Raw genomic sequence first — 19507 nt, forward strand, 5'->3', positions numbered from 1 at the left:
CCCTGCCTCAAGGGCTGTTGCGAGGAGTAAACAAGTTAATGTGGGTCGAGGGCTTAGAATGTAACAATATTCAACGTGACTTAAAGAGAGGCAAGAAAATCCAAGACCTTTCCACGTATAGAGTCTTTTTACAAATGAAAACCTTCAGTTCATTTACCTCTTAAGAAATGTATTCCTCGTGTTAAAATATATGTCAGGTGTAGATTCTGATTATTATGAAGGCTTTCATCAAAATTACTTTGTTTTCCATGGTTACATATGTATATGTAATGCTGCTTCACGTGAAGGTCCCAGGTTCACGGTGGTAATCCCATTGCAGACTTCCCGGGGGGTGTGAATTTTTTAATTCAGGTGAATAAAAGTTATTATAGGGATGACCTTGGAGCAGTAATTGCTTTCAAAGTCAGTCATTTGTAAACTTTTTCAATTGACAACTCATTCTCATAAGAATGATAATCCACTCTTCTCATAATGGATCCCTGCATGTGGGTTCGTTGAGAACTTCTGGAATGTAGGATAAAGGTATGTGTTCCTTGGTGATTACTGGAGATGAGTTCTGTCCCTCTTGTAGAGTGATTACATCCTGGCCATGCAGGCTCCTACTCACACTGCACCCGGGCGTGCCCTTCTCTTTCTCCAAAATTCTGTTCCTTCCTGCCGTGCCTGCCAAAATCTAGTGCCCATCGTGTCTCCCCTGTGGGAGATCCTTGCTGACTCTGTTCCTCCCTCCCCTGGGTGTACATTCCCCAGCGCCACTCCCACACGTGCCCACCCTGCACAGACCTAATCTCTTTGCAGTGTTCCCAGAGCACATCATTCACCAGCACTATACTACCTGGCCTGCGTCCGGCTCACTCGATTGTGAATTCCCTGAGGAACGTGTCCTTCCTAATGACCTTCTATCCCCAGTGTAGAATTGAGCCAGATACGGTCTCCGCTCTTACAGGAGGAGACCCAGAGCTCTATAAATTGTGAGACCAGGGAAGAAAAGGGAAACACCGCTTCCCATTTTCCTCCTTTCCAGCTAACACTCCAGGCCAGCCACCCTCCACCTGCGGGTGCCGAGCGGTGGTTGTGGTGGAGGAGATGGTGTTCCGAATTGCCACAGGGTGGTTTGTGTCATTCAGAGAGGCGTATTCCAGAATGTGCTATTTTAGTTTTAGCCATAGAAGTTTATTTACTTTGCAATTTAAAAAGGAAGGCAGGAGATTTTTGTCAAAAGGGGACAGATTCTAAAAAGGTTAAGAAACCGTGCTCCACTCTCCATGGAGGTTGGCACTTCTATTTACTTCTTTTGAGGTGAGTATTTTTCAAACGACGAAGGGCAATAGTAGTAGGTTGAAATAAGCAGATTATTTCAAAATCTATTTCCATGTAAATTTTAATAAGTCTCTACTTTGAGAATGAATTTTAAGAGACATTTTCAAATTGGGGCACCTGGGTGGCTCAGTCGGTTCAGTGTCTGACTCTTGGTTTCAGCTCAGGTCATGATCTCACGGTTTGTGAGTGCTAGCCCCACGTTGGGCTCCGTGCTGACAGCACAGAGCCTGCTTGGGATTCTCTCCTTCTCTCTCTCTGTCCTTCCCCTGCTTGCTCTGTCTGCCTCTCTCAAATAAGTAAGCTTTTAAAAAAAAAGATCTTTTCAAAGTGAATATCTGCAATTTGTCTCAGTGCTTTTCATTCATTTTTGTACAAAGAGCTTCCCAGCTTACCCCGAAACTCTCTGCCAAACTACCTGTAGCCACTTTGAACTGTCTTCACTGCCCCTGTGTCTGTCCATGAAGGGAACTGAGTTCCAACCAGCCTATCCCTGTATGTACCTGTGTTTCAGAGAGTGCATTACCATCCTTCAGCGGGTTGGGAATTCAGGGAGACCAGTACTGCGTTATAAAAGGGAAGTAGAAGATATCAACCTGTATCTTATGGAATAAAAGTGAATCTTACTTTGGCAAAACTTTTCTTTTGGGTTTTTGCGTTATATGAATATGTGTGTAGTGAATCATAACAGTGTTTCTATTGGTGGATCCTGGTCAGAGTTTGATTGCTCTTCTTTGGGCAATTTGCTCCTTTACAAGACTTGACTTTTTTTTTTTTCTTTTTTTTTTTTATAATGTTTACTAATTTTTGAGACAGAGAGAGACAGAGCATGAATGGGAGAGGGCCAGAGAGGGAGGGAGACACAGAATCGGAAGCAGGCTCCAGGCTCTGAGTTGTCAGCACAGAGCCCGACGCGGGGCTCAAACCCACGGACCGTGAGATCATGACCTGAGCCGTAGTCGGACGCCCAACCGACTGAGCCACCCAGGCGCCCCAAGACTTGACTTTTTTTTTAAGACCGGCCTTAAAATAGTGGTCATATATTTGATTCAGCTATCACAGTCTCTGCCACATGAGAGCTGTTCAATATTTGTTTGATTAAGAGGAAAGGAGGAATAACTCAAAGAATGTTAGCCCTGAGAATGTTTCACACAAGACCGTGTATAGCGTTTTGTCTTCTTTCCCTGGGCAAATGCACAGAATGGAAAAGCAAAAGCCAAAAAAACAAAAAAAAAAAACAAAAAAATTCCAGTGTCTGATTTCTTCTCGGAATATTTTCATCATGCTTTGGTTCTTTGCCGTATTTTCATTTTCTGCTCTTTGTTATTTATGTAGTGGTCAGTGTGAAGAGGTGATGTATTCATTCTAAGGGCTGGCCTGTAAAGGTGAGATGGGTATGAAATGAGATCCAAATCCACAAGAAGGTAAAGCGCGCTGAGCCTGGGGTGGCGGTGCTGCAGCGGGTGAGGACGATGGAGAAATGGGTGAGCCCAGCGAGGGTCCAGTGCACAAGGCATGACTGCTAGCTGATGGGACAGATTTGCACCCGGGCTGTAAAAAGAGGCACAGTCAGAAAGCCTTGTGCTGTTTAATTTCAGTTAGAACCTAGTGGGGTTTTTTTTGTTTTGTTTTGTTTTGTTTTGTTTTGTTTTGAGTCTGCAAGTGGCATTTAAAGGAGGGCAGGAGGCTTTTGTGTTTCTCAAAAGGGAAACAGAGCGTGGTATATGACACCGATTCCATTACAGTCATACCTTGGATATTTCGGAGGGATTTTCGTTAGGCGTTGCTTCAGACTGCTTGATCACTCTGGGTCCAAAGAGAAAGGAAATCGTAAGGGCCTATTTTACCAAGATGCCATGCAAAGTAACTGAAGGTGTGAAAGTACACATCATTCCCTTCCTAATATATACCACACCCACAGCTTTTAATTCTTAGTAACGTGTTTTCAAAGTTAGCTATAAATCTCAATATGTGAAATTTATTTGCCTTTTATAAGTTCGATTCATTAAATGTCTTATTTGCATTTTTTAATGACACTAGGTAAATTAGCAGAAGAAAAGTTAGCACAGAGAAAACCGTATTAATCCGTAGGTCTAGTAAAAACAGGGCAGAAGTTCTTTTGGCTCTGCTCAAACTGCTTCGAACCGAGCGTGTAGGGCCTTGGGTCAGGACGACTCGGGCTTGAACGCCAGTTCCTTTACTCTGACCCGCAGCTGTGGGCGAGCATTCAGCTTCCAGAACTGGGGTTTCCTCAAGTGTCCAGGAGGGATGGTAATAACTACCTCAAAGAGCTGTCAGGAGGATGAAGTAGCAGGCTCTTACCACTGTGGCTGGCCGGTGTGAGCACGGGTGACGTTGCTGTCCAGCCCCCCCAAACTCCGGAGTGGCCGCGTGAATTAGCTGAGAAATACCCACGCGGTGAGTGTCCCGCGGGGCTCCAGGCTCACGCTGCGCCTCGCATGCTGGCTTTACCTCCTTCAAGGATGAATGGTTTTAGGATCACATCCTGTTTATTAGGAAGTTTTCTCGTAAGGAATTTAAAAGAACCTTTGCTCTCTGAGAAAGTGCAACCTCCAAACAGCAGGGACAGTAGTTGAGTCCCCTCTCCCACATTTCCAAACCCTGAAAGGCATTTGTGTTGCTTTTCTCGTGCATTGTGTGTTCTCACCACATGAGTGCTTTCTCCCCACCCAGCTGAAATTTCCTTAGACCGCAGCCACTTGCCCTCCTTCCATTTTTCTGTTGCAGTCTGTTTATGTCGGCAGCTCTGGACAGTCCACGGTTAGCATACTGTGTGAGATTATTGCTTGCCCGCTTGGTTTGCTGGGCTGGTTTAAAATGCAAAGAGAGGGGCACCTGGGTGGCTCAGCCGGTTAAAGGTCCGACTTCAGCTCAGGTCACCATCTCGCAGTTCCTGGGTTCAAGCCCCACGTCAGGCTCTGTGCTGACAGCTCAGAGCCTGGACCCTGCTTCACATTCTGTGTTCCCTCTCTGTCTGCCCCTCTTCTGCTCGTGCTCTCTCTCTCAAAAATAAATAAACATTAAAATATATAAACAAACAAAACAAAATAAAGTCCAAAGAGAAAGGCCAGTAGACATCTGTTACTCTTGTTCACCGTGAACGATTACGAATACTAATTCCTCTAAGCCAGAGATAGGTGGCTGCACTTTTTTTATTTTTTAATTTTTTTTATTAGTTTTCTTTATTTTTGAGACGCTGAGGGAGAGAGACAGAGCGCATGTGGGGGAGGGGCAGAGAGAGAGGGAGACACAGAATCCGAAGCAGGCTCCAGGCCCTGAGCTGGCAGCACAGAGCCCGAGGTGGGGCCCGAATTCACAAACTGTGAGATCAAGACCTGAGCTGAAGTCGGTCACTCAACCGACTGAGCCACCCAGGCGCCCCTAGGTGACTGCACTTTTATTCTTTAAGAGAAAGTTACAGTCTTCATAATTTCTTTCCTCCTCTGTGCCCTTGCTCTGCTTCCTCCCTCTGGAAACTTCTTTCCCCTCCCCTCCCCGTCCTGACTCCTGCCCAGTGTATCCTCTCCGTGTGGCAGTAGCCCTCATCTTCTCACACATCTTTAAGGGTCTCCCCTGGAGTGTTTCCTACATCTCTCCAAGTTGGTTCCGCCATTCTCTCTCCAGGGCTCCCCTGTTCCTAGTGAACTTGGTTCTGTTTGTAGCAGCAGTCTCTGTGGGTGTCTGCGTGCTAAAATTGAGTAAGTGTAGTGAGGGCAGAAATCGTATCTTGGTGTCACGCCTGGCGGGCTGAGCTCGTTACGTGGCCCATATTCACAGCTTAGGGGGTGTTGGATGAACGAGTAACGTGCTCCTCCCCAGTGTAAGGTCACGAGAAAGACGACCACTTAGTCTCCTGCCCAGTGTGCCATCTCCTGAGTTGCATGCACACCGAAATTACCTTCTGGGATATGCAGGCTTCTAGTAGTTTCTGCCTTTGGAGGGCAACCAACGGTCCACCAGGAAACAGAGGAAGGCTTCTCGGCGACGAGAGAGCAGTAAATAAGGGCCACGAGCTTTACGTGGACCATGCTCAGTCTCCTACAACACTCCTTTGCACGCGAAACAAGGAAGCAGATGCAGGTCTGTGCTGGCAGACAGGACACCTGACTGACCAGCTGCCACGGAGGGAACCCTGGAACGTGGTTCGCAGCACATGACTCGGTCCTCCCCTTGGTGTTCGTAGTGAGCCTACGTTGTTTTAAAAAAACAGAACAGCTGTTAGGGTGTCTGTATTCTGATTAAGAAACCTCGTCCGTATATGTATATATTCTTTTGAGACGTTTTGCAAAACATTAACGTGTCCTTTCTTCTTTTAAAGGTTTGCTAGGGCTTCTTTATGAGAGCACCACAGACCGGGGGGGGGGGGGGGGGGGGGGAGCTTAAACAACAGGAATTTTATTTCCCCACAATTCTAGAGGCTAGAAGTTGAGATCAGGGTGTGTGTCCGCAGGGTGCATTTCTTCTGAGGCCTCTGTCCTTGGCTTACAAGATGATGTCTTCTCCCTGTATATTTGTATCATCTTTCCTCTGTCTGTGTTCACATTTCCGCATCTAATAAGGACACCAGTCACACTGGATCAGGACTCACTGTAATGACTTTATGTTAACTGAATTACCTGTTTAAATATAAAGAACCTGCCTCCAAACATGGTCACCCTCTGAGGTCCTGGGCATTAGGGGTTCAACATAGGCATTTGGGGAGGACACAGTTCTGCCCATAACATTGTGAATTTTAAACTACTTAATGTATTTACATAGGATAGTTCATTACCTCAGGTTTCATGGAGTGTTAACGTGTGAGGACATTGGGATCTCACCGTGCTTGTGTGTCAGACCCAGAAAGTTACCGCTCCTACAAGAGCAGAGTTTGGTCTCCTAGGTGTGGCTACTTCTCCAAGCCATCAAAAAACTCCACCTTCCTACAAAATATGTCATGCATTTAACAGGACAAATGCATAACATTACTAAAAAATAGGAAGGATGTGGCAAGAGAACAAGAAAGAGGAAGAGGTGCAAACGTTAGCAGCTACTCCTCCAGTTAAGAATAATGCCTTCTAGGGCGCCTGGGTGGTTCAGTCAGTTGTGTCCGACTTCGGCTCAGGTCGTGATCTTGTGGTTCGTGAATTCGAGCCCTGTGTCGGGCTCCGTGCTGACAGCTCGGAGCCTGGAGCCTGCTTCGGATTCTGTGTCTCCCTCTCTCTCTCTGCCCCTCCCCCCACTCGTGCTCTATCTCTGTCTCTCAAAATAAATAAATGTTAAAAAAAAAAAAAAAAAGAATAGTGCCTTCTGGGACACGTGGTGGCTCAGTCAGTTAAGCATCTGACTCTTGATCTAGGCTCAGGGCATGATCTTACAGTTCATGGGATCGAGCCCCACGTGGGGCTCTATGCTGGCATCGAGGTGCCTGCTTGGGATTTTGTCTCCCCACCTCTGTGCCCCTCCCCCTCTTGTGCTGTTAGTCCCTCTCTCTCAAAATAAATTAAAAAAACTTAAAAATATAATGCCTTCTAAGTACAACAAGTTTGAGTGCATGTGAAATTGTGTTAGAATTAGTAATCCCTTTACACATTTGTGACGTAAGGACAGTATTTTAGGGGCACCTGGGTGGCTCAGTTGGTGAAGTGTCCTACTTCGGCTCAGGTCATAATCTCGCAGTCCGTGAGTTTGAGCTGTCAGCATGGAGCCCACCTCGGATCCAGTGTCCCCACCCTCTCTCTGCCCTGCTCCCACTTGCACTCAATCTCCCTCAAAAATAAACATTAAAAAAAAAAAAAGACAGTGTTTGAGCCCAGTATATGTCCTAGTCTTTCCCTGTCCACGAAGCACTCTGATAAACAGGAGACAGCAAAATCAGAAAGAGTAAAGTTAAAGACTTTATCTGAAAGCTTTTCAACAGTATCTTTAAAGTCTGAGGAGGTGCACATCAGGTGTTTCATAGTCATGGTCGGAGCAGATTGTCTTTTGAGTAATTGACTTCTCCAGGTGGTACACCAAAGGTTCTGTGGGGAGAACTACAAACTTGCACTTTGAAAAGGGATTCATCATTAAATGTGGCACATGTACAATGATTAACTTGTTATTCGCGTAGCTGAGTTATGAGTACCGAATCTCCGACCAAGTTTAGAAAGTCCTCATTTGAAATTTTCATCTACAGTTGTTTAGAGAATATTTATGTTTTGTTTTTGTTTTTTGTTTTTTTTTTGTTTTGTTTTGTTTTCTTCTCTCCTTTTAAAATCCAGCTCATGGTTTTTGGAATCTTTCTGTGCCTGGATGCATTTCTGTATGTGTTCACCCTGCTTCCTTTAAGAGTTTTCCTGGCACTATTCAGGCTCTTCACTCTGCCTTGCTATGGCTTAAGGTAAGTTTAAGATTGTGAGCTATTTTAAATGTTTAAATTATTTTTGCTACTTATAAAAGTGGTATTTTACTACTTGTAGTTGTTAAAGTAAATAATCACTTGGATAGATTTTGCAGAATAGGGATAATTCATACAGTTTTCATTTATACTTGGGCCCTTAATGCATTAACTAATTCTGTTTGTCTTATTAATGAATATTATATAATGTGTTTATATAATATTTGTACTTTTTTCGTGCACGCTTTTTTTCCAAATGGTTTTGAACTAGACATTTGCTTCGGCTCGTGCAGTAATAATAATGCAGACGGCTACGTAGGAGAGTGGGAAGGCCTGGGGGCTGAGAGCCAAGGCCCTGTGGCCACTGTTGCCACCTTGCCCAGTACCTTTGGGTTCTTGAAGTCCCTTGACCTCCTGGGCATCATTTGTAGGGTGAGAACTGGGTTCTGGGCTGGCAGTTACCAGGATCTCCTCAGGAGCTCTTACTTCAGGGGTTCCTCATCCTCTCGTTTAAGGATCACTGTCTTAGTGGCTGTGGAGCCTTAGTTACTGACTCCTGTTGATTCTCCCTCCAATTTGTGAGAGGGGGGAACTCTCGGAGAGCATTGTCCTAGTGGGAAAGCGCAGCCCAGCCCAACGATGATTAATTGGTGAGATGTGGGGAACTAACTTCTCTGTTCTCTAAGCCTGTTTCCACACGGTAGAAAGGGGATGTTGAGAGCCCAGCATCTTTTGCCACAAAGATTGGGAGGCATACAGAGAATACCCAGCACGATGCCTGGTTCATAGTAGATCAGAACAAATACTAGTTTCCTTCCTTTCTTCTTTACCAAAACTAGGAACAGTCAGATGAAAACGTTAAGCTTACATGGATCTTAATGCTTTATTGAGGTTAGAAGTTTGGGTTTTACAGGTTTCTCTTTTTGTACAGATACACCAACATGTCTCCACTCTATGGAGTCATTCTCTATGACATCATTTTACGGTTCTTAGTAGAGTTGCCCAAGTGACGTTTCTCACATGGATCCCTTTTCTAAACACATTTCATTCTGAAAAAGTTTTAAGACACTGAAATGGACAATAATAATAAACTTCATTTAACTATAAATTAGGTAGTGATTCCATGATATATAAAAATATGATTAATAAAATTATCAACAACTTAACCATGGAAGCTGAGGTACAAAATTAATGGTCGATATACAGAATTACGTGTTGATTTTTTTTTTTAATGTCTAAAGTCATGGAAGATTCTCTTTTAAAGTAGTAAATGGGCATATACTTCATACTTAGTAAGCACTGAATAACACATGTAGTCCGTTTAGAAATGAACCTTAGTCAGTTTCAATAAGGAAGAAATCATTCCAGTACAAATGGGAAGAATTTATTGGTCATGATGACCATGTTGTGGAAAGAGTAAAAATTCTTTGCCACATTACATGGAGTAAAACAATGATAAAAATTAAGATCGCATCCCTGTTATATGTGATGCTTGACATTCTGTAACCCTACCTACCAGAACGAGAGAATTGTGTTACAAATGGAAGATTCTTTTTAGAAATTTGATCATCAGCTTTCAGAATTCAGGTTCATTCTTTACACCTTTGGGAGAATTTTTAATGCTTCGTTCTTATTAGCAAACCTTTTTGAAGACATTTATAGCATGGTATTTTAACATCAGCAAAGCCTAATCTCATATAGCTTTTTTCCTTTTATCACTATTGGGGGATCAGTAAAATTATGGTTATTTTAGTTTTCAGAAGACCAGAAAAAAGTATCTAATGAAACATTACTGAATATAAGTCTTCATATGGACCGCATAGCCAGGATGGACACATAGAAATTCAGATAGAGCCAGGTGAAGCTACCTGACATAAAATAACTAATGCCGTGTAGAGATGTTCACGTCTACACTGTGAGCTGAATTAGCTTTTTAGTTTTTCTCTGATCAGCAATGTGAGGGAAGTTCGTGTTCCAGCCATCTTTAAGTGAATGGCTTTCAAAGACATAGTGTGTTCCGTATGGCCGTTGGCATGTGATGAGATACAACAGTAGAGGGAAATACAACTTAAAAACTCTCTTCCTTCTAGAGTGGGTCCTTCCTCGGGTATGTTAGCACACAGTGGAGGCTCACAGAATGAGTGGCAGTGGAGATTTGTCAGTGTTTTCCCGAAGGCCTTTTTTAGGTTCTGTTTGAAGACCCATCTTGTTATTGTGCGGGCATCTAGAACTGTGTCATTTCTAGTGTTTCTTGTCACTTGGGGGAAGCAGGACACCAAAATAGCATGAGAGTAGTCTTTCAGTGTGTGTTCTGAAAACTAAAAGAGGTGTTGCAGAGAGCTGGCACATTTTCATTCCTCTCTTCCCGTTGGCTTTGTTGTGAGTGGCTGATGGTCCCTGGAGCCGACCTTTACAAGATATTTGAAGATTTTTCTTAGCACATAAAGTAGAGATGATTGCTTTTGTATATTACTTTAACATACTTTCAGTGTAAATTAATTTGAGTAACATTTCAAAATCAAATAAAAAGTGTTCTGTTTTCAAGGTTTTAGAGCTAAAATGACACTAGAGGGCAGCGCGTTACCCTACATGCAGGACTCCGTTAAGTTTCCCAGCGCAAACCCTTGCCATTTCTGCAATGTGGACCAACTAAAAAATTACATTTTATGCTCTCTCTAATAAATATTATATACATGTATACATATATATGTATCTAATGTGAAATGCAGTTAAAATTGTGTAATAGAACTTCAGCAACTTTCAGTGTTCTGTGTGAATGTAGGCCAGATTACACAGAATGTGAAAATACTGCCTTACTTTGTCTTAGTACCTTAAGTATGCCTTATCCAAATTGAGTAGTTTGTACTTCCATTAGCGTGCATTCCAATTTATATTTTCTTGGAACAATTTAGAAAACAGTGTCTTTTGGGGCATTATTTTTAAAAGCACCAAAGTTGAAGTGTTTAAAACTTGAACTAGGATAAGAAAAGTATATTACCAAAGCTATTGTTAATATTATGCCTAAGACCTCTTTAATTTTTGAAGAATAGAAAAACACATTTGTTTTTACAGAATTAGTATTTAGAAATAGCCAAATTCTGCCTTCTCATACCTTTTCTTCCAACATTCTCTACTTCCATTAAAGGTTGATTTGTCTTCACCAGTAGCTGTGTTATGTTCCAACTTTTTCAGCAAGCAAAAAGTGCTCTTTCCTTCAGTCTGACTTTATTTTTCAAAGGGATAAAAGGAAATTCAAAAGACCAATAAAGAATTCGATTGTGGGGTTTTCTGTTCCCTTATTCTTATATTCCTATATGTCAGTCTCTTTTCTCTAAGAAAGTTGCTGTCTTCCTAGTCTCTTAGTTCTGTTGAATTCTTCCCCCACAAAGCGGGGAGAAGGATATTTGTCAGGGTAATCAGGATGCTGACATGAACACAGTGACTTTGTGGTCTCCAGTACTGTTTCCAGATCACGTCAGTAGTTGTGTAACGTTGTTGCCTTCTTTCCATATTGGAGATCAGTGTGTTTGCCTCCTCCGCTTGCAGAGCTTATCTCCGGCAGCGTTTGTGAGATGCTTTTGAAAGCTGACAGCCTCCCAGATTTTCTGCTTTAGAAATTTATTCTTTGAACCGAGTCCTAAATATTCTGTAAACCTCCCATGGTTTTTGGTTTGGGTTTGCTTTTTGCCTCTACTGACATCTCAGTACACGAGGACTCTGCCCTTCACTCCGGCTGAGGGCCAAGGCCATTCTCCACGCCCTCAAGAAAACCCAGCCTTCATTGCGATGTCCCCACTGGCTGGCATTTTGCCAGCTTTTGACCCTGTTTAAACATTGTTCATTTTGAGAAGTTGGCAGGGTAATTATCTTGACGTGGTGGGTGTGTTTGTGTTGCCTACAAAGGAGGCACTGCTTCCATAAAAAGTATAGTGATCTCAGGAATACTTACTTGACAACTTTTTGCTAATGAATTAACAGTCTTGAAAATTTTTTGCCCCCAAATGTTTTGTTGGAGACTAAAATAAAAGAAAGACATCTAGATTATTTTTAAAAATTTTTTTAATGTTTATTTTTGAGCGAGAGAGAAAGAGCACGAGCTGGGGAGGGGCAGAGAGAGAGGGAGACACAGAATTCCAAGCAGGCTCCAGGCTCTGAGCTGTCAGCACAGAGCCCGACGCGGGGCTCAAACTCCTGAATCGTGCATGAGATCATGACCTGAGCCAGAGGCAGAAGGTTAACCGACTGAGCCACCCAGGTGCCCCAGACATCCAGATTATTTAAAAGCAGATTCCTAGGTTTCTTCCCTTTTGATTGATTATGTGAACTATCTGTGTTTCTTGGAAGAATGGAAGTATTTCATTTTTTAGAAAAGTGGACTGCTCTATATTGTGCGAAAGAGGTATCAGACGTCATTTTTCCAAATTTACTTCTAGAGTAAATATAGAATAACCAATTGTGGAAGTGTTTTTAATTTACCTGACATTTTTGTGAATGCTCTTTCCTTCTCAAACTTGTGACTTCATTTTGTGTTTTAGAATTCTCCATAACACTTGAACTAAAGTTGAGGGAGATGATAGAGAAAAACCATGCTCTCTGGTGCCAAGAACTGATTGGTATTTTTGAAAACTTTGCTGAACCATTTTAGACGGCAGTAAGTATAGAGTAGGCTTAGGTGATAAATGCCAGAGTGTTTTTCTTGTATTATCAGAGCTAATAAAATATGTGCAAGCAAATTTCCCGGCCTCACCTCGGTTTTAGACAGAACTCTTACTTGAGGTTTCATGGACCTTTTTGTTTTTAAGAGGCAATAGTGTCTTTTTCCTCGGAGAGTTTATCCCCTAGGAAGGCATTCGTCTCTCAGAAGAATTACGAATATCAAATGCTTGAGGGTTTCTTCAGCGGTTGGGTTTCCTCTATAAGCCTTACCTCCTTCAAGATAATTCACCCCAAATTCACTTCACACACACACACACACACACACACACACACACACACACATACACACACGACTTTTCTCTTCTTAGGCCTGAGCCTCAATTTTGCCCTGAATGGTTAATCTACCCCCTACAGCACATGGAGGGAGAGCTCTTGGTAGCTCTGTCTGGGGAAACAAGTATGTTTGTGATTTCCTCTTATCAGGGTTGATCTGCGTGGCTGATGTGTCGAGAGCAGTGTACTTGTTTAATTAGAGAGTCCTCTTAAATCGGGTTTGTTGTCCCGTCTCCTCACCATGGCACTCTGAGTAGTGTAGCGACATGACAACCTTCTCTCTCTCTTTCTCTCTCGTAAATCAGACCCAAGGGAGGAGCACTTTCACTTCCTTTATAGAATGGAATGTGGTGTCACAGGGACTCCTTGTGGTGAGTAAACCCTGATTTTTCCTTCTCTACTCTTGGCCAAATTGACATCAGTGCAAACGAATATTAATTATAACGGAAACGACAAAAATGGCATAGGCAGACGTAAACGTTTGAAGATGGCCACCTGAAGAAAACATGGTTCCCTGTCCTTTGTTGGTCCTAAAGCTCTGTCCACATTTTTGCAGGCTTTGACCATGATCTCACCCAACATAGAAAAATCACCAGTAAAATGATCTTTAATTACACTTGTTCAGACTTGACAGCAATACTTTCTCCTCGATGCCGCAGCAGAGTCAGCTGAGCTGCTTAGCCGCTGCCATCCAAACAGTTTTTATTTTGCATTATTCCAGATAGTGAGCATAGCTTTATTAAACGAGTTGGGTTTTCTCCTAGGGGAGTTTGAAAGTATTTTGAAACCCAAGGAAAGACTTATAATCATTCAATTTCAGCATTTAGTCATTATTTTCCTACTGTATGTCAACAGAACTTAAGATTTAAAATACTGTTTCCTAATTAAGGAAAGTATCTTTTTTAAATACAAGAAAATTTTTTAATATTTATTTATTTTTGAGAGAGAGACACAGAACGTGAGCAGGGGAGGGGCAGAGAGAGAGAGAGGGAAACACAGAATCCGAAGCAGGCTCCAGGCTCTGAGCTGTCAGCACAGAGCCCGAAGTGAGGCTTGAACCCACGAACTGCGAGATCATGACCTGAACCAAAGTCGGAGGCTTAACCAACTGAGCCACCCAGGCGCCCCAAGGAAAATATCTTAATCGCAATACTGTGTTTGAATTTACTTCTAAATTATAAAGGGACTTCTTTTTTAAAAATGGGAACCATATAACATTTTACATTTTTTAAAAATTTTGCATTCTTTTAGTTATACTACAAACAGTTAAAGCGTTCAGAGAGAAAGAAAGAAAGATTCAGTCTATGTATTTTATAATGAAATATCTCGTGCTGATAGCTTGACACCTTTCTATACCAATTTGAAAATCAACCAGGCAGGGATTATCCCATTTTTCTTGCTCATTTGTGTTACCTTTTCTTTTTTCTTGATCTTTCTGTATGCTACCAGTTTTTACTTTAGTCTCAGCACGTTCCCTTCTGCCATGGAGCGGAAGGAAGAAGCCTACCTAGAGATCTTTGTCCACTACCTTGTTCGGTTCCCATGAATCTCTGAGCCCTTTGAAACAACGGCAGTGCTTCCATAGACAATTGCGCATGTCCAGGGGAAGCGTCTGAATGAGTAGAAGGTGAAATTTAGAAATGAGAAAATGTGGTTTCTGTATGAGTGGCTTGACATGAAAATTTTAAAAATATTTTAAGTTCTGTTGAGTATCTTGTTTAATGTTCCCCGTCTTGCAGTAACTCACAACCAAGCCTAGACTTTAGTGGGTTTTTCACTTTGTCCAGCAGCTTCCTCCGCTTATTTATGTGTCCGTGTAGGATTTTTAGCATTTGCCAAATGAATTGCCAGTAACTACCACTTCACAGACATTTATAAGGGAGAACATGAACCTGAAAGTATTGTTTGAAAGCCCATTCCAAGTTGATTGGCAAGGCTATGGATAAGCTGCTTTTGGAGTTGGAAATGCTTATCAGATAGTCGTCTAAAAATATCTTGATGGAGAAGGAAACCTATATTGGGACTGGTTCAAGTTCTTTTAATACTGTGAACTTATTTTGAGGTTAGGTCTTTGCTTACTCAGAGATGCTGTGATAGATAAAGATACCTTTTAAGATGCCACCTTAGAAATAATTTTAATTTTTGCAACTTTCCTTTTTTACTAACAGGGATATTTATCTGAAAATAAGAGTCTGTTTCTTAGGAGGTCTGTTACTTTTATTCTTTATTTAAATGATACTCCTTCATTTTGAAAATCAAAGTTCTCTCTGGAGCAACCACTTATGATATTAGCAGTGGATGTTTTCACCAGAGCAGAGAGCACACAGAAAGCAGTGGGTCCAGGAAAATATGGTCCTGTTTTTTTTCTCTTTTTAGAAATAACAAAAATGATGGCTATATTTGCTGTTTAGCACAAAATTTTTCCAAATGAGATGTCAGTACAGTGATAAGTAATATGGAATTAAATAATTATGCTGAAAGAGAAAGGGTACCATTTTGTTGATTTATAAGTTCTTTTAAAGAAAAGTCTAGAATGGTAATAGAGACTACCATGGTAGTAAAGAACACGCCTTCTGGAGCCAGACTGCCAAGGTTCAAATCCCTGCTCCTCCATTGCTTGACTAGTAACTGTCCAGCTGTGGGCACATTCTCGACTGTACTTTGCCTCATTTGTAAGACTGAGATGGTGATAGTACGTTGCCCATAGGATTATTGTGAACACGGGAATGAGTATATTCCAAGTGCCTAGAACAGTGCCTGCCGCATAGTAACGGAACTGTCATATAAGGTGTTTCTACAACTTGTCTGTCGTTTTTACAACCTGGTTTAATCCTAGGCAAGATAAAGCTAAATTAAAGTTGTTTATGCTTAATTGTGAGTTATCATCTTTGTTCAAAATGTGTCATATTGTGTTATTTTGGGATATATTTTTCCCATGTTTGGTAGCTCTGATTCCCGACAATGACTTGTAATTAGTGATAGTATTCCTTCATAGATATAGCAACACATTGGTCCTTTGTTGTAAATGTTTATGAAGACACATAATTGGGTGTGTGTGTGTGTGTGTGTGTGTGTGTGTGTGTGTGTATAAAAGCCCTTTGTCTCTTAAATAAAATTACTTTGGCTGAGATCACTTAACTAAGTAGATGTCAATCTATTACCGAAAGCTCTAAGTATAGTTTTCTTCGTTTAATTAGTAATCAAAATCACCTTGGTAATTAATGCAAATTAATTAATACTGCCCTACTTTTGGTATCTATCATTTTCTTTAATTCATAAAACATGACCTGTAGTTTCTAAATACAGAGACCCACGGCTCTTGGCGATTTGTGATAGTCAGCGTATGCAGAGCTGCACCTGCGCTTCTGGGGAAGCGTCGGGAAGTGAACTCCGTACCATTGCCGGTTTGTCCCCTGGCTGTCGCAGGGGAGGCAGTCACACATAGGCCACCTGTTCAAACTCTCCTCTTCTCATTGCTTGAATTAAAAATATGTTTAGTGCCACCTCTCAACAAATGTAATGCCTCTTCTGTTTTTAATCTTGTGGAAGTAGGGGCAGGGAATTGCCTTGATAATCGAATAGGCCTTGACAGAGATCTGTGTTCTGGGCTGGGTGCTTGGGAGATGGGCCGCGGTGAGAAACAGCCAGACTCCACGTGGGAGAGAGGAACGGCACTGGAGAAAAGAGTCAGGGGGAGAGGGAAATAATGATAGATCTTCATCAGCTTTGTCCTTGAAGCAATTTTGCCCCAAACTTCAGCTGCTAAGAATAATTTCCCTTGGCGTGTCAGTTGGTAGCACTGGTCTCAAGACCTACGGTCTGACACAGACACATTCTGACCTGTCTCCCCAGTTAGACTCCCTGCTTCAGTTCGGTGTCTTCCCATCTACTTGGAAACCTTTGTAGACCTAGTTCTCATAGAATTTGCCTCTTTTCAGGACTTTTGCAGTATCCCGTGTTCTATGAACAGATCGAATTCATATCTGGCTGAAAACACGTGTGGTGTGCATTATAGGAAATAAGAATGAGGTCCTGTATCAACTGCTCGTGGAGCTGATACCGCAAACCTCGTTTGTAAAATGATGTTTCGCTGTTTGTGTAAAACAGCGTTTCGGGTAACAGTTGGGAAGGCTTGCAGATTCCTTGCTGATCTCTGCAAGACTGTGAAAGAAAAGAGCCCCTGATCCGAGTGGGGACAGTGGTTGGGAAAGAGCCTCAGAATAGGTCAGCAGACAACACCGAATATACGGAGACCTTAGAAGGTCGAGGGCCAGCTGGAAAAGGAGCCGACCCCTTAGGCTGGTGCTAGAATGTTGTCACTGGGGCGGAAATGAAGAGATTCTGTAACTCCTGAAGAAAGTACTCAGGGCTTTTGTTGATGACACTGGGCAGAACAGCTGTGCGAACGGGAGGGGGAGCATTTCCTGTCGTGAGGAATTCGCCTGTGGACACAGAGCCGCTTCCGTTCCTGTCACGGGAATTTCATAGCCACTGAAAGAAATCTTAAATTTCCTCTTTTCTGTGTGTGTGTGTGTGTGTGTGTGTGCGTGCGTGTGCATGTGCGTGTGTGTGCGTGTGTGTGTGTTTTCCCTTGTGATTTAGTGAGATGATTCCATGCACAATTTAGGTTTAGCTCTTTATGCTGTGATCTCGGAAGTGTAGGGGAGGAAACTTTTTCTTTTTTCCTTTCTAGACTCTTTGGCTGATCCAATAATTAACCTGCCATAAAACAGACTAACAGGAGAAACATTTGATTTCATATGTACAGGAGCTTATAAAAATATTTGAGACTCAAAGAAGTGACCAAGCAGGAAGCTTTTATGCCTTTAAGACAAAGAAAGAGTAAATTTGTGAAGAATTAACAAGATCCAGGTGTTCGGGCTTGGGGTAGCAAGTTAATGAAGAAGTGACAAGGGTTGCTTATACAGCCTTCTCAGCACTGGATTTCTTATGTCTGGTGATCAGGATGCCTTCTACGTCACTCCAGGTGCAGGGAGGGTGCCATTCATGGGGGAATTTATCTCCTGTTTTCAAGGGGACAGAAGAGGTCAGAGTGTCCTTGTATCAGCTGTTTCCTCAGTCACTTTAATTCAAAATAATATGCCACATTGGCATACTTGGGGGTGGATTGCCTTGAACCCCATCTGAAGTAAACAATGATTCTGCCCATATTAATTAGTAAAACAATTTGCAACTTGGGTCAAGCGAGTAAGAAAAAGATACGAGCGGAGAATTCACAGAAATGTAAATAACTTAAATATATAAAGAAATGCACTTTTCCATTGGGAAAAATCAATGGCCACTACGCTGGATGCCATTTTTCAGCAGTGGGATTGGCAGAGATCCGGAAGTTGATCTATATCTGGATTGATGCGCTTGGGCTACAGGCTTCCTCATAAGCCACTAGTGGATATGAAAATTGGTACAGCCATCAGAGAGGGCAGTTCTGCTGCTTCTGTCCAGGCAACATGCCCTTCAAGTCCAATTTTAGGAGTTTATCCTGCAGATATACGTTAATATATGAGACGTGACATGTACATGGCGTCACGGTTTGTGGTTGCAGAAGACTGGACATTTGCCAGTGGTGTCCGGTAAATTACGGCACATCCACACAGTGGACCAGGACGCCATCATGGAAGTATGAACTCCTTGTGAAGAGACAAGGAGAAACCTTCTATGCTATAAATAAAAAGTGCCGAGGGCTACCGTTGTACCGCAGGGGCTGAGCCAGCGGGCCGCAGGGCTTTGAGGTGAAAGTCTTGTGTCGAAATCATGGGAATCCATTGCTTCAAAGTCCTTTATCAGCAGATGCCCGCCCTCTGCGTTTGCTTGTTAAGAGGGCCCACTTCTAATAGTAATTCTGGTTTCACATCTTTATATTTTGTACTCGACAGAAAACTTCACACTGCTGAATAGTCAGTAGAATTCGTTAGTTCTTAAAATATCAACGTAATTCTCATTTTTATTTTTGTATGCCAGTGCATGTTCAGTAAAGATTATTTCGAGAACACATAAAATAAAACTCATGTTTTTATTACTTCTTATGCATTTCAGGGACAGACGTTTGCTTCAGCCTGCTCAGGTGTGTGACATCCTGAAGGGTGTCATTTTGGTAATCTGCTATTTCATGATGCACTACGTTGACTACTCCATGATGTATCACCTGATAAGGGGGCAGTCAGTCATCAAGCTGTACATCATCTACAATATGCTCGAGGTGAGTTAGGGCACTCGCACGGTCGGTCGAGCTTCCCAGACCGTGACACGCTTGGCTGATGCACAGACTTGGGGCCTTCTGATATGGAATACTTGCCCGCCGACTCTAGTATTAGGACTGTTGTTGGCCTTGATGTTTATAGAGTCACTTAGAGACCTTGTTAAAAATACAGATTCTGATTAAGTGGTTCTGGTCTGAGGCTGGAGAATCTCATCCTGGCGAGATGGTGCCCACTGCTGGTCCTGGGTCCCCAGGGCGTGTATTGTCCTCAGGTGGGAGAGAAGGGTGCCTGCTGCCTGGAGTTTAGTCAGAACCCCCGTGAGAATATAGGTTGTCAGTTGTTAGGGAAATTTGTTTGCAAATTCATTGGAAACCCACGTATACTTTTCACTGGACCTTTAAAAATTATGGAAAAATGATAGGATTATATGTGTTTGCTATAATAGATGTATATTTTAAAGTGCTTTGGAAGTTTTTCATAGAGCAAGCAAACAGAAGTCTCCCAATTCCTCCAAGTACTTAATATTTGTAATACAATATATTTCACTTTAAAGCAGTCAACATATGAAAATCTGCTTTCGTACAAAAATAAGCAGCTACACAAAGCA

The 19507-nt window shown here is 42.3% G+C and overlaps 1 protein-coding gene across 1 annotated transcript in view; it reads left to right on the top strand.

Moving 5' to 3' along the window:
• Positions 1–19507, top strand: part of TAPT1 (transmembrane anterior posterior transformation 1) — a 66142-nt gene that overhangs the window by 18750 nt on the left and 27885 nt on the right. Inside the window, exons 3-4 of the mRNA XM_042984890.1 lie at positions 7578–7696; positions 18737–18899. Coding sequence (XP_042840824.1) covers positions 7578–7696; positions 18737–18899 — 282 coding nt within the window. The remainder of the gene's footprint in view (positions 1–7577; positions 7697–18736; positions 18900–19507) is intronic.

Source organism: Panthera tigris, chromosome B1 (assembly GCF_018350195.1).
Source record: "Panthera tigris isolate Pti1 chromosome B1, P.tigris_Pti1_mat1.1, whole genome shotgun sequence".
In the NCBI taxonomy this organism is placed as follows: domain Eukaryota; kingdom Metazoa; phylum Chordata; class Mammalia; order Carnivora; family Felidae; genus Panthera; species Panthera tigris.